The 15,161-nt window shown below is 38.3% G+C and overlaps 1 protein-coding gene across 1 annotated transcript in view; it reads right to left on the bottom strand.

The window, feature by feature from the left end:
* Nucleotides 1–2,175: 2,175 nt before the first annotated feature.
* Nucleotides 2,176–15,161, bottom strand: part of LOC140198011 (dachshund homolog 1-like) — a 582,914-nt gene continuing 569,928 nt past the window's right edge. The window contains exon 13 of the mRNA XM_072258802.1: nucleotides 2,176–5,237. Within this exon, the coding sequence (XP_072114903.1) occupies nucleotides 5,200–5,237 (38 nt within the window). The 3' untranslated portion in view covers nucleotides 2,176–5,199. The remainder of the gene's footprint in view (nucleotides 5,238–15,161) is intronic.

The raw sequence follows: 15,161 nt of genomic DNA, 5'->3' as shown, positions 1-15,161 counted from the left end.
AGGATAAAATTTTGAAAATTGAGATAGTGCCATAGTGGAAGTCATTGGAATAAACGAATGGAACAGATAAGTGAATGCGTATGTAAGAGAAAGAGCCCGCAGTAAATTACAACTAGTGGGTGTAATATATCTTGCTGTTGTTGTTCAGTCGTTTAGTTGAGTCCGACTCTTCGTGACCTCGTGGACCATAGGGTCCATAGGGTTTTCATGGCAAGATACAGAGGTAAGTTGCCAGGCCTTTCTTCCACACAGATACTGCGGGTGCCCAGGTTGGGACCCGGCAGGATTTGAGCTCAGAACCATCTGCCTTGAAGTCCAATGCTGATGCCACTACACCACCAGCCAGTCCTGATGTAATAAAGCAAAACCAAGATTAATAGATTAACCTTCCTGCGCTGCAGAACTATTTATCTAATAAAGAGAGTTACTTAGCCCACAATATTGTTGTCAAATAAAACACAGAACATAGAACACTACAGCAATGGAGCAGTCCTTTCTGCCTATACTGTTGTGCCAAACTAACAAAAACAGCAATTTAATTCCTCACTAAACTAATCCCTTTTGCCTGTACAATGTCTATACACAGCTATTCTCTGCACATTTATGTACATCTATCCAAGAGTTTCTTAAATATCTTACAATATTTGCTTCCAACACGACCCCTGCATTTCAGACACCCACTGCTTTTAGTGTGTAAAAAAACCTGGTTGGCACATCTCCTTTGAATTTACAAGCTCTCAACTTAAATGCATACCTTCTAGTATTAGACATTTCCGCTCTGGGAAAAAGTTACTAACTATCTACTCTATGTCTCTGATAATCTTTAAGTCTCTATCAGATGTCCCTTCAGCCTCCACCCCTCCATAGAAAACAACCCAGATTTGTCCAGCTTCTCCTCATATCACATGCCTTCTAATCCAGGAAGCATCCTGGTAAACATCTTCTATACCCTCTCCAAAGCCTTCTTCCCATAATAAGGTGACCAGAACTAAATGCAACTCTTTGAATGATGTATCCCAATTAGTTCCATATTCTTGATGATATCCTAGCAAGTGTTTTTGAAGTGTAATGTATACCTTGAAGTGAGGGAGGACGACCATCTGAAGGCTTGATAAGTGAAAACAATAATTTTGTAGACGTCAAATGGAGAATTCAGACATTTTTTTATTAGCAGATTGTTGAAAAGAAAGAAAATTAAATACAATACGGTAAACGTGGTTCTCACATTTAAACCAAGCTCAAATAACTAAGCTACCATAGAAAAATCTCGATTTCTTGCATTATGATGTAAAAACAGATCTTTTTGTACAGATTTTGTACAACAAAATTCGTAATAACCATTTTTTTTAGAAAACTTTAAATATATAGATAAAAATAGACAATTTTTGTATGTCCTAGTTGAAGATGAGTGTGTTCTGTTCCAAGGGCTTGCATAGAGCGCAAATGTGGTTATAATACAGGATACTGAAACGTACGTGTTCAAGGTAAAAAGTATATAAACAATAAAGTGAAAATGTATTGTACTGAGAGGCAATGGACAGAGTTTAATGAACAACAGAACTAGGGTAATTTGATTTTGGTTTAAAAAAAACCTACAACACTTCCTTTCTATGACTTTAAAAAAGAGAACCTGCATTTCTATTCTAGAGTGTCTCTCTTTTGAAATCCACTCTCGTATTGAGTTTCTGTAAGCTTCCTTATACCCTTTATGTTTCTACTTTCAATAAATTTGGCATCTCAAACAAGTCATCAAAAGACACAAGGATATTGACCACCAAGCTGTCAGCTGCTCATATCACTGGATGAAGAGAATGCCATATTTAAATTGGCAGAATGTAGTTTATCTTATTGTCTTGACAGTAACTACTAACTTGAAGAGATGCAACTCACCACTCTTGAACTACCTTTAGATGGGACAGGGAAACTTCCTGTCTTCCATTCGTCCCAGGGTGATCTATATTAAATTAAAGACTCTATGCAAGGTGCAGAGGAACAACAAATACTAGATAAGATTTTTTAAGATGATATTTCTCCTTAAAGAAAGATCACATGGACAATTAAGGATGCTTTCTTCGCCAGAACGTGCATCATCTCAGCTGTTAACCTTTTCAAGACCATCATGGCCAGAGAAACAAACAGCTCCCTTTTTTCTTCCTCCCTTTAGTAGTTTTGCTATACAATGCTTGGAAGTAGAGTGGGAGAGCATGCAGCAATGGAAAAGATGATATCCCTTCACTGACCAAGCAAAATCTTCAAAGATGACACAAGGCTAGGGCTTGCCTTGCAATATCTCTAAGTTAACATTCCTTAAGATGTTTGTCATAATACATTGATCCTAAACTACTAAATTTCCTGTTCTTAAGGTGTGCTAGAAAGACATCTTGTTTCCAGATTCCTGGGTTAGGCTAACACAAAACTGCCCCTTCTTAATCAATTTGTAAAGTTGAAAGTCATTTTGGTGTGTGACAAACAAACCAGAAGATTCAGTCAGACCTAAAACAGCATTGATCATTTTATTTTCTACACTGGTGTTTAATGGCAAATTCATTAACCTTTTGATCAAATTTGGTGAATCTCTCTTGTAATTTTTGATAAAACAAAAAGAATACAATCTGATTTCATAAGCCCAATGCATTGACAAATAAAATGTTTGTTCTGTTGTATCACTGAAAGCATCATGAGAACCCCATCTAATCTGGTGGGTCAAAGTTTGCCAAAAAACCATGAGAATTTATTAGCCATGATGGGGTGGCACTGGCAGATTTTGAATAGGATACAAGGATACAAAAAACAGGGGGATATAGATAGGTTACACAAATAGGTGAAGGCTTGGCAGATGGGATCTAAGTAAGAAGCATGTCAAACTGTAGCAAAAATATTGCTATATAAATAAAGGCAGAGGATTTTGTAGAAGGTGAGAAGCTGAAAGGTTAGTGTTCAGTAGAACCCCTATATCTTAATACACAAGTCACTGAAAGTTAACATTCAGGTAAAGTAAGCAATCAGGAAGGGAAGCAATCTGATGATTTTTACAGTGAGAGGACCTGAGGATAAAAGATACATTACTGTAAGTATATCTGACCCTGGTGAGAATGTATTGGGAATGTTGGGTAGAGATCTGGTCTCAGGAAGGATATGCTAGCATAGAACAATGTGTCATGAAGGTTCACCTGATTGATTGATTGATTCCCAGGGTGGAGTATGCTGATGGGGGAGTTGTCTTATGAGGTCAGATGAAAATGACTTGGACTATATACAGTTGAGCCTGGAAGAGTATGTGGTGATATAATTGAAGCATAAAAATCATTTAGAGTTTAAGATGGCTGATGCAATAAGGATTCTTCCCATGTTTGGATTCTCCAGAACCAATGTTTACAATCACAGAATTTGGGATCAGCCAGTTTGGAGTGAGATGTGAAAGAGTCTTTTTATCCAAGAGGAGTGAAACTTAAAATTCTCTACCTTAGAGGAATAGGAAGGCTTAATATATTCAAACAATAGATTTTTATGAAGGGAATAAGGGATATGGGTTTATTGCAAGAAAGTTGGGTGGAGGTAAAGATAGAGCAAGCACAAGGGACCAAATGACTACTCCTGCTTCTATTTCTTAGCTTCTTATGTTCTATTGTTGACATACTCTGTCTACAATAGTCAACAATGCCAATGTGGATTATTTTTTTCTCTGCAAGGATGGTCTTTTAATGGTTAACATTGCAGTAAACAATGGCAAAATGAAGAGAAAAGGCTAGGCTAGCAAATTAGCACTGTGTTGGAGTTTACTTTCAATTATTTGCACAAATGTGATCACACAGTTTATCAAAGACATTGATAATTACACAAAACCATCCTTCCCTATTACACAGGGAGAATACAGACTTTAACTCACCACTCATCTAGGTTTTTTTTTTGTTTCAACCATTACATCAAGTGTTGCAAAGTTCCTATTTTTTTTGAAAAGCAACGCCTCAAGGTGACACGAAAATAATAGTTATAGAACGAAACAAAGAGAGGAACATTTCTGTTGCTTTTTTTTAATCCATCACGCTGCAACGCCACAAATCTTAATTAATTTCATCAGTCCTATGTCAGAGAGCAGAGACAAGAAGCTCCCTCATTGAATGCCAGACAGGCAGGGTTTCCCACCTGCCATACTGACCTTGAAAAGGCGCAAAACAGACGCCAAGGATCTCGTTCAGTAATACTGTGGCTTGAGGACAAATATTTACATGCCTGCATGCTTTGTTAATGAGCTATATAACCAAAAATTGCAGTGTCTGGAACAAACAATGTGACAAAACATATCAGCATTTAAATCTCAAAAGTACTGTGTTTTTTTTCTCTAGTAATCTACTGCATACACATTACCTCCCTGTGTCATATTATATACACACGACCAGAAGCTTGGCAAGAAGCAAACAGTATTCACAAATATGTGTTTGTGTGTGGAACGCACAAATATATATCTTTTGTGACTTTTAAAACTTACATTCACTTTTAATTTTTGTGTGTTTATTTTGAAATTTAGCAGAGGAAAGTCAATGCCAGGTTTATTTCCCATGGGTTACATTTTGTCTAAATACTCGATCTAACCTTCCCTCTCTTCATCCCACTCTTTTCATCTCCCAGTTAAAGAATTATTGTCCCTTGCAACATCACGTTACTTGTACTAACCTGGCAGCCCTATAAGTATAGTTCGTTTACATCCAGGAAAGGAGAGTTTCAGAAGCTTTCTTGCTGGTTTGAATACACCAACTCTAACAAAGAGAAGTGGAGGGGAATAACAGATATATTTTTTAAAAAGAGTTTGTTCGCTTCTTTTTCACTACTGGTGATTTTTTTTTTGCGTGATGTGCTTAACATTACAATTGTCAGCACTGGTCAGAGTTTAGTCCACGAAAAGGACACGTATAGTCCCAGCAGTGACCTCCTGATGACAATCACCATTTGAGTCTTGGTGTTTTATACTCATCAGGATTGTCTACTTCAGAGAGCGCTGATGTTGAAGTCAGTTGTTGGAGAGGACTATTATTGTAATACATTAAACATTTCATGGATGGCAAATTAACACAGTTATGCAAACTGGGTAAAAGCTGTCTCAAAAGCGCTATTAACCCACATGTTAGTAGAGGAATTCATCATTTTTTATACAATTTTTCTCATGTTCATGGTTGAATTTTCGAATCACATGGTGCAGTTGTTTTAATACATTACGGATGACTTCAGATACATCCTTCCATCTGGAAAAAAAAAGAAACAAAAGATGTAAGTTTCAATATTTAGTGGAAAAATGATAATCAAGAATGAATGGATTCAACTTCAGGAGTGGGGACATTTTATTCCATGACTTCATTATTGCTGTAGGGAAATTCAGTACTTAACCTTTACCCTTCTGAACAGATCTGTAACTGAAAACATTCAGAGTGTCCTGATTTATACTAAAATATGACAGACAATGGTAATTGTCCTAATGGCGATAGCAGGCAAGTAACTCTGGGTCAAGGGAGATTAAAAATGTCGCTTCAATTCTTACCTTGACTCATTACAGTAAAACCTCGATAATCTGTTAATCCTTGGTTGAGAAACTATGTTCATTTCACCAGGAATCCATTCCCGTCTTCTGTAAGACTCAATGAGTTTAAAAGGAACATTGACACCAGAATTCAAGAGTGTTTATAGGAAAGGGGCTGTAGATATTTTAAAGAGAATCAGGAAAGGGGTGCTAGCAAATTTTTGCTTCCAACGCTCATTGTAAACTCTCCATAGTCTCTTTCTTGCCCTCCTTTCAAACTAACTGGAGGCCTGGTTCCAGTATTCCCTTTATACTCAATGGGACCCCATACAGGTCACTGTTTAGCCTCTTAGACTCCAACAAGAATAAACACTGCTTATCAAAATTCACCTTATAATGACAGCTCTTCATCCCAGGCAACATCCAAGTAAATCTCTTTGTTGCTACCACATCCTTCCTGAAGTATTGACACCAGAAAAAGGGGGGTAAAATGGCAACTACATCAGTGTAAACCAAATAAAATAAGTTTATTTAAATATAATATAGCTTGTAATGGATGTCATGGATTAAGGTTGAAAATCCCTGATTTCACAATGTTGTAAACTTTTGTTCTGTCTTTAATCTGGACTATGTAGTTTATTCAAAAGTTTTAATTGAAGTTAATTGCTAGTGTTGAGGCAATGGAGCAAACTGATACCCAGAGATAATATTTGAAAGGAAGAACCTTCTCACCCACCAACAGACCAAGAGTGTAACAAATAGGAGCTGAATTTAACCTTTCAGCCTATTAAGTATGGTCCATTATTCAGTCATGGCTGATTTTATTTTCAACCGTATTCTCCTGTCCTCTCTGAAAAACACTTAGCCATCTTACCAATCAAGAAACTATCATTCTCTACCATAACTACACCCAATGATGGCCTCCACAACCTTCTGTGGCAATGAATTCCACAGATTTGTCACCCTCTAACTGAGCACGTGGCCAAGTGGTCAAGGCATTCGACTAGCAAACTGAAGGTTGTGAGTTCGAGCCCCAGTCGAGGCAGCGTGTTGTGTCCTTGAGCAAGGCACTTAATCACATATTGCTCTGTGACGACACCAGTGCCAAGCTGTATGGGTCCTAATGCCCTTCCCTTGGACAACATCGGTGTCGTGGAGAGGGGAGACTTGCAGCATGGGCAACTGCCAGTCTTCCATACAACCTTGCCCAGGCCTGTGCCCTGGAGAGTGAAGACTTTCCAGGTGCAGATCCATGGTCTCACAACACTAACAGATGCCTTTATTATTTAACTGAAGAAATACTCTTCACTTCAGTTCTAAAGGAATCTCCCTTTACTCAGATTCCCAACTCTTCTACAAATGGAAACATTCTCTTCATATCCACTCTATACAGGGTAGTAGGCTTCAACGTGATCCCCCGTGCACCCTCCTGAATTCCATCAAGTACAGGCCCAGGGACATCAAATAATCCTCACACATTAATCCTTTCATTCCAGCTTCGTTCTTGTGATCCTTCTCTGGACCGACTGCAGGGCCAGTGCATCGTTCCTTAGATACAGTCCCAGAATGTTCACAGTATTCCAAATGTGGCCTGACCAATCCTTATAAAACCTCAGCAGTTCATCCTTGCTTTTATGTTCTGGACCTCTTGATCCTAAATTGGTACACCTGAAGCTATACTGCATTCTGCAGAAAATGTAAGGGCTGATCATAGCCTCAAATCAGAGTTGCTGCCCATAGTCCCCTGTACCCTTCACTCAGCTGAGGTGGTACTGATTTTGAATACTCTGGCCCTTTGCTCCTCTGAATCAGAAATGGGGCTTCAGTAGTGATTGAGTCTGAAGTCTGTAGTTCAAATATGCCTCCCGGACCCACACTTCTTTGACTGAAGGCAAAGGTATCTACAAAGCTTCATCACATGTCAAAGCTCTCAAGGATTTTATGAGTTAATTTAGACATTTCTGAAGGCAAAAAATGTATAAAATAATTTAAAAAGTAAAAATAACACAAAGGACAAAGCTAATTCGTAATGCTGAGAATCACACTGGAAGTTAACATTTAGCCCATCAGTTTCATGCTAGCTCTAAATATAACAATCAGGTTAGTTGCATATCCCCATTCTTTTCCCCTTGCTCTTCAAATAGTTTTCCCTCCAATATCCAACCTTTTAAAATTATTTCTCCTTTGCTTCCTAACCTCCAGGCTGTGAACCCTCACTGCAATCAAGGAGTTACCAGAAACCTTACTGGGTCTGACTGGGATAGGAGAAGAGATACACTGGCCATGGAAAATCTCAGCCCGAATGTACTCTGCATGGAGTACAATAATTAGATTAGATTATATTCAACTTTATTGTCATTGTGCCAAGTACAGATACAAAGCCAATGAAATGCAGTTAGCATCTGACCAGAAGTGCAAAAGAATATTATTTACAAAATAACTGCGAACAAAAAGTAAGTGCTACAGCATACAAGTATAAAAGTTACTGAGGCAGTCCAATATGGGTGCAATACTGCTTAGCGCTGTGATGTGAGATTCAGCAGGGTCCATGACAGGCACCGAGCTCTGTCAGGCTCCTAGCTGTACTCACCACTATTCTGAACTGATTCTATGGCCTACTGATATACTTTCCAGGGTTGTTTACAACTCATGCTCTCAGTATAACTTTTATTTGCGTAGTTTGTCTTCTCTTGCACATTGGTCATTGTCATGTATAGACTTTTTCACAAAATTTTGTTGTATTTCATTTTTTCCCTGTAAATGCCTGCAAGAAAATGAATTTCAAGATAGAATATGGGTCATTGACAATAAATTTACTTTGAATTTGAACTTTGATCACATTGGTTTCCCGCATGGCAAAGAAGTGTAGATTAGTTTGTCCGTTGGCTGCTGTAAACTACCAGTAACGTGCAAGTGAGTGGTTACATTTGGAGGGAATTGATGGGAATGTAGGGAGAATTAAATACAAAATAAAGGGATTGATGTTAATGGGCATCTGGTGTCAATACAGACTTGGTGTTCTGAAGAACTTGATCCATGCTGCATCACCCTAATTGATTACAGGACCATGCAGAAGTCTTAGGCACATATAGATTGCTAGGGTGCCAAAGACTTTTACATAGTACTGCATTTGTCAACATGGAGAGAAGAGTGAGTGTGTAAATCTGGTGGGAGCAAAAGGATATTGGGAATGGTGAGGGTGGACCGCCATGGGAGGGTTATGGTTCAGGCGGCAGAGGAGTGCTGTGGTGGGGGTGACACACCCAGCTCTGAGACACTAGGCAAAGTTAATTGATTCCAAACAACTGGTTTATTGATCCTTACAGAATATTTCTCTGGCTCTGTCCCCTCCCTCCCCCTTTTCCCAACCATGATTCCCCTTCTCCCTGCCCCCTTCCCACTCTCAGTCTGTATCTCTTCAATTAAATAACTACAGAAATATTCACCAAAGAACAAGGCTATTTGACCTATTATGAAGCTATTTGACCCATAATGTTTATCCACTCTTTGAAACACTTCCTGCCCATTGAAGTGTCCCAAAATGTTTCCTCTACTTCAGTAAAAAGGTAATGTGGTGATATCTGATGTTTATATTATATCAATTGTTTCCAAGCCATCTCATTTCAGCTCTCTAGTGTGGTGTAATGCAAGCTGCTTTATCTGCAGGACACCAATGCTTAAATATTAAAGAGACGACTATAGAAATGTTTCTGCTGATAAACTTGTAAAACACTTTATTTCAGAATAGAAAAGTTTAATCTGCTGTCAATGGATTTGATGAAAATGTTAATAAATTCCTATCTGTATGTTCACATAATGCTCCTAACGGATGGATGGATGCACTTTACATTTAAGACGCTGCAGGAAATATCTGCTACTTGAATTGACTTGAACGGATAAGGTCCCTATGCAGCTTTATGCATATCAGAGTTAAGAGTCATTTAGCTTAAAGTTAAGTAATGTAACCAATGCAAAAAATATTACTTAATAGGTTGCATTTTCTTTTTAATTTTTTTTAATACAACTCTGATGTTTGCCTTTTCTAGATGGCCTTTCTGTATTTCATGGCTATCTGGAGAAGACAAATATCAGAGTTGTATTGTACATGCATACTTTGACAATTGAAGTCGCCCATGACTATGATGGCTTCTTGTGATTTGCATTCTTCTATTGCTTTGTCTAGGGAGTGGTAGAAGGCATCAATTCCTAGGACACATCATGCAGAAAGATGAACTAGAAAAACTCATACTCTCTGGATAGATTGAGGGGAGCAAACCGAGAGGAAGACCTCGGCTTATGTACATCAAAAGCCTAGCCAGTTGGCTACACATCGAGGAAATGGAAGTCATCCAAAAAACAAAGGATAGATCTATATGGAAAATCATGATCACCGAAGTCTGCATCAGATGTGGTACCTAGACAGACAGACAGACTTTGACAATAAAACAAAACTTTTTTTTGAACCTTTGAAAATAATGGTCTTTCCAAGAAAACCACTTTCTACCTACAACAACTTTATTTAGTGATTTTTTTCACAACCTCACAATGCTCAAACACTCATTGACCGCCTACTTTGCATTATTTGACAGCGCAAAGTAGATGGTCAAGAATTCCCTGAAGACTAGACTCATATGAAGAGTTCTGACCCAAAGCATTAACTCTGTTTGCGTTTAAACTCTGTTTCTCCTTCTGGGTGTCCCTTGTATTTCCAAGGTGCTACTTTCTACCCTAGATCCACAAGCATAACAGCACAGCCCGACAGAAGTGAAACTGCAAATGCTGGAGGAACTCAACAGACCAGGCTGTATCTATGAAGGGAAACAAACAATCGACATTTCAGGCGAGGCCCATCCCAGAATAAGAAAGAAAAAGGGCAGAAGCCAGAATAAAGGGATGGAGGCCTGAATAAAAGGCGAATAAAGAGGAACACAAACTGACGGGTGATAGGTGAAACTAGGTGGAAGGTAGATAGGTGGGTAGGGGCAGTGAGAACGATGAGAGAAACTGGGAGGTAGTAGGCTGAACAGGATGGAATTTGTTTGGAGAGGACAGATGACCAATGAATGGAGGGAAGGGGATAGGGAACCAGAAGGGGGAGGTTGTGGTTGAGGACAGGGCAGGAGAAAGAGAAAGGCAAAAGGGCTAGGGGAATAAGGGAAAACAAAAGGGAACCAAGGTGAAAAGGGGGGAGAGATTACTAGAAGTCTGAAAAATCAATATTGAAAGCCAGCACCAACATGTCTGACCAAGTTTAAGTTTAATTTTCATTCAAGCATACCCAGGAACACAGCCAAATAAAACAGTGCTCTTTTAGGGCCAAAATTGTAAATACAGTACCAGCAATTACTCACAACACACAGCACATATAGTACATGTAATGATAATAGCAAAAAAAATAGTTACAAAGAAAATATAAAATAATAATAACAATATAGCCCAAGTCCCTGAGTGTCATGGTCTGTAGATTGAGGATGCATGAATATTGTCCTGGAGCCATGTTTCTGTAAGAACAGCCTGCAGCAGCTATTCATCTCTTGCAACTACAACCACAGAAGAACCCAATCCAAGTTGTCTTTCTCTGCTGCCAAGTTGAGGCTAGATGCAGATCAAAGGAACAGTGACTCATATTGTCTTCAACATAAACATTGATTTCTCTAACTAATGCTCGTCCCTCTTCCCCAACCTCTTTCTTTCCATTTTTGATGAGGAGTCTCAGTCCAATACATTGACTGTTCTCTCCATAAACACCGCTTGACCTGCTGAGTTCCTCCAGAATTTTGGCCAGTACTGGCAGGCCCATCATTTCGGCCTGCTCTGGCCCCACCAAAACTTACTTCACACCTTCTCTGCTACCCACATTATCATGTTTCTCTCTCAGTTCTAATGAAGGTTCCTGGCAAAGTTCCCTATAATTTATAATGACCAGCATGCACAAAAATCTTGTGCTGTACAATTTTTTTGCCCAGTCACAACAACATGTGCACACTGAAGAATTTCTTCAATAAGAACAGCTTAGGTAAGCCAGATCTAAAATCTGCAGACAGATCATTGCAAACTCCACGTTGTCAACACTGTCTGCACCAGAAACCAAAAAAGGAAATCTGATTCTGTATGATCATAAAATATACTTAACATGCCAATGAGGCAGAGGGTGACAAACATTTTGTGCATGGCTTAAGTTCCTGTGTTTGCTAGTAGCAAAAGATGTGTGTGCACACACATACACACCTGAGAGGGAACACTGGTTTCTGGATCCAAAATATTAACTATTGCTCTCTTCCCACATGTAGATGACCTGTTGAGTATTTGCAATATTTTTGGAAGCTTGTTGAATTGTTGAAATCATCGAACATTTACATCAGGAAAACTACTCTGACATGCTGTATCAGGTTAGACCCATACAGCATGCATGTCTGTTCATTTTAACACTAATTTAACAGCGGTGTGGAAGGAGACAAAAAAGATGCTTCAACTTAAAAAAATTACTACAGCAATTATTTAAAATATATACTTTTTTAAAAATCAGACAAATTTCTTTTCTTACTGGTATAATCTTTTTTTTATTTTTTTAATTGTTCATTTAAATTTTAGTTGCTGAAATGTTTCAAAAATATTAAAATAGAACCATGCCTGACACTAACAGGGTCAAGAGTCAACAGTCAGGGATCAACTTTATTCACTATATACATTCATATATATTAGGACGTTGCTATGACGTGTAGGTGCTAAATGCAAAAAAGAACAACATTTAGCAACTATACAGAACACAGAATTATACAACAATGTTAGAAGCACAGATAAAAAATAAAATATGCACCAATACATAAAAACCAACCAGCATGCATTTACAATATAAGTAGCATTATAAAAATTAGTTTAAAGCATTTACAGTGCAGTGCAATGGTTAAGGTAATAGATAGAGGGAGGTGTTAGCTAAAATATTTGATCAGATTAACTGTGTGCATGAATAAACTTTTAAAATGGCATGGAGTTCTTCTGTTAATCGCTCCATAGTACTTCCCAGACAGGAGATTTTGAATAAAGGCAGTTTGCTGGGTGGGTAAGTGTTTGCAATAATTTTTCCTGCCCACTTCTCTGTTCTGGACAATTCTTTAATTTCAGAAGTTAGGGAAAACAAGAAAAGGCACAAGTGCTCTCTTGCTAACTCTCTGATTTTGATTAATCACCACTAGCTACTTGCATGGAAATTAAACATTTAAACCACCCGCATGCTCCTTTCTTTTTTTAATGTACTGGTTAAAATCTCCAAATGAAGGGTCTTGATCTGAAGCATCAAATGTCCATTTGCCTCCACCTGACCCACTGAGCTCCTTCAGCACTTTCTATGTTGCTCCTTAAAGCCGCCTTACGCCGCAAAACCTAGAATTAGTGATCCCAACTACTGTAGTAACTAGTGATCCCAATGTTTTGTCAAGGAGTTTGGTTAAAAGAAGCATCTTATAGGGAGAAAAAGTAGGGCAGTAATATTGTGGGAAATCGTTTGATAATCTGGGAAATCATTTGATAATTTAATGTCCTGGGAGCCACAGTCTGAGCCATAACAGCAAGTTATAAAAACAGTGGATTCAGCAATAGAATGCAACCAACTTATTTTCCCCAACACCTCAAATGAAAGCACCTTTTGAGAGATCAAGAGTACGTGCAAATCTGAATACATATAACACCACTTCCAATACAGCCGTTAGCAACATCTGTTAGATCTGGCATGCCTCCTTTTGATGTATTTGAAGGCTATGGTTTATTTTTAAACATTACTGTGCCTGGAGAAATAAAGAAAAGCATAATTCATTTCACAGTCATGCCTTAACCTGGTGTGTTAATCATTTTTTCCTGAATAACACAAAAGAAGCTGATGACAAACAAGTGGTAATGTTCAATCAGAGCCGATAAAAGAATAGAATAAGTCAAAATAAAAAGCAAGCAAACATGAACCAATAACTAGATGCAGATTTTTAATCCCATTAATTTAGATTATTTAAAGCAGGAAACAGCTAATTAGAGATGTACAGGATTATGAAAGCCTTTTTTTGTCTGGTTTTGCTTTCAAGTCATGAAGGATTTTTAGGTGGTGGGGGGGGGGTGGAAGGATGTATACAGGAGTGCTCTCAAATTAAGCAGGAAGCCTGAAGAATGGATCTTAAACTTCAGTATGGGAAAATATTTCAGAAGTACACAAGAGAGTCTCATGAAGTAGGAACTTATTGGAACATTACTGACTTAATGATGGAGATAAACAAATTCATATCCCAATACAGTGGCGGTAGAATTGAATGAAAGTTAAAAAAAAGTAATCAAGAATAGAAAAAAGAAAGCTGCAGATGCCAGAAAGCTGAAATAAAACAGAAAATGCTGGAACAACTCAGCTGGTCAGGCTGTGTTACAATGGATATACATGAGACTGCAGATGCTGGAATCTAAAATGACACACAAAAATGCTGGACAAACTCAATGGGGCAGGTAGCATCAGTGGAGTGAAATAGAGAGTGGATATTTTGGGTTAAAACACTCCTCTGTCCAGAGGAAAGGTCTCAACCCGAAACATCGACTGTCCATTTCCCCCCATAGATGCTGTCTGACCTGTTGAATTCATCCATTAGCTTATGTGAAACTAGTGGGTAGTTGTGTTTATACTAATCTAAGTTTATTTAAGTTTACAAGTCTGCTGCTTTTGACCTTCGGACAGGCTAACGGAGATGCGCAATCAATGTGGCTTTTCCAGCGTCACACATATCTCAATGGCAAGTTTAATATTAAGTATATCTAACACTAAAACTAAGTTGTAAATACCTCAGAAGAAAATATCATAAAAAATATGCTGGCCTGCTTTTAAAAAATATTTCCTATTTCCTTCTGAACTTGGTCACTATCTTCATGCTTGTGTCAACAAAAGTATTTGCAGGAAAAGACATAGGCGAGAGGCATCAAAGAAGTTCATTCTAAACCCTAAGGCAACAAATCCCTTTATTCTCTGTTCAAACAGACAAAAAAAACACAAACACACACACACACCATGCAACATTTATGAAAGGGTGAGATATTGTTTTAAATAAATATATGATGGGAACTGACCCAGCAATAATTCTCTGCCAGTGAAGAGCATCACGTTGCAGTAACACACTATTTTTATTTTAATCATTAAAAATAGAGTTGTAGGGTTTATTTCACAAATTTTCTCTGTAGATTTAACATTGTCTGGTGCCTCACTCAAAAAATGTTTCTGAAGTGATAGTTTAATGCATTAAAATAATTTTGAAATGATGAAGGGTCTCGGTCCAAAACATCGACTCTTCCCATGGATGCTACCTGGCCTGCTGAGTTTCTCCAGCAATTTGTGTGTGTTGCCTTGGATTTCTAGCATCTACAGATTTTCTCTGACCATCAACACAGGTGCCCCTCTGGGCTGTGTCCTAAGCCCCCTCTTTTACTGTCTGTGTACACATGACTGTGTCGCCACCCACAACTCCAATCTGCTAATAAAATTTGCCAATGATACTACACTGATTGGCCTAATCTCAAATAATAATGAGGCAACCTACAAAGAGGAAGTTATCACCCTGACACAATGGTGTCAGGAAACAACCTCTCCCTCAAAGACGCAAAAACAAAGGAGCTGGTTGTGGACTACAGGAGG

The sequence above is a fragment of the Mobula birostris genome, chromosome 5 (assembly GCF_030028105.1).
Source record: "Mobula birostris isolate sMobBir1 chromosome 5, sMobBir1.hap1, whole genome shotgun sequence".
In the NCBI taxonomy this organism is placed as follows: Eukaryota; Metazoa; Chordata; class Chondrichthyes; order Myliobatiformes; family Myliobatidae; genus Mobula; species Mobula birostris.
The sequence above is the reverse complement of the archived record's forward strand: the minus strand, read 5'-3'. Positions and strand labels throughout refer to the sequence as shown.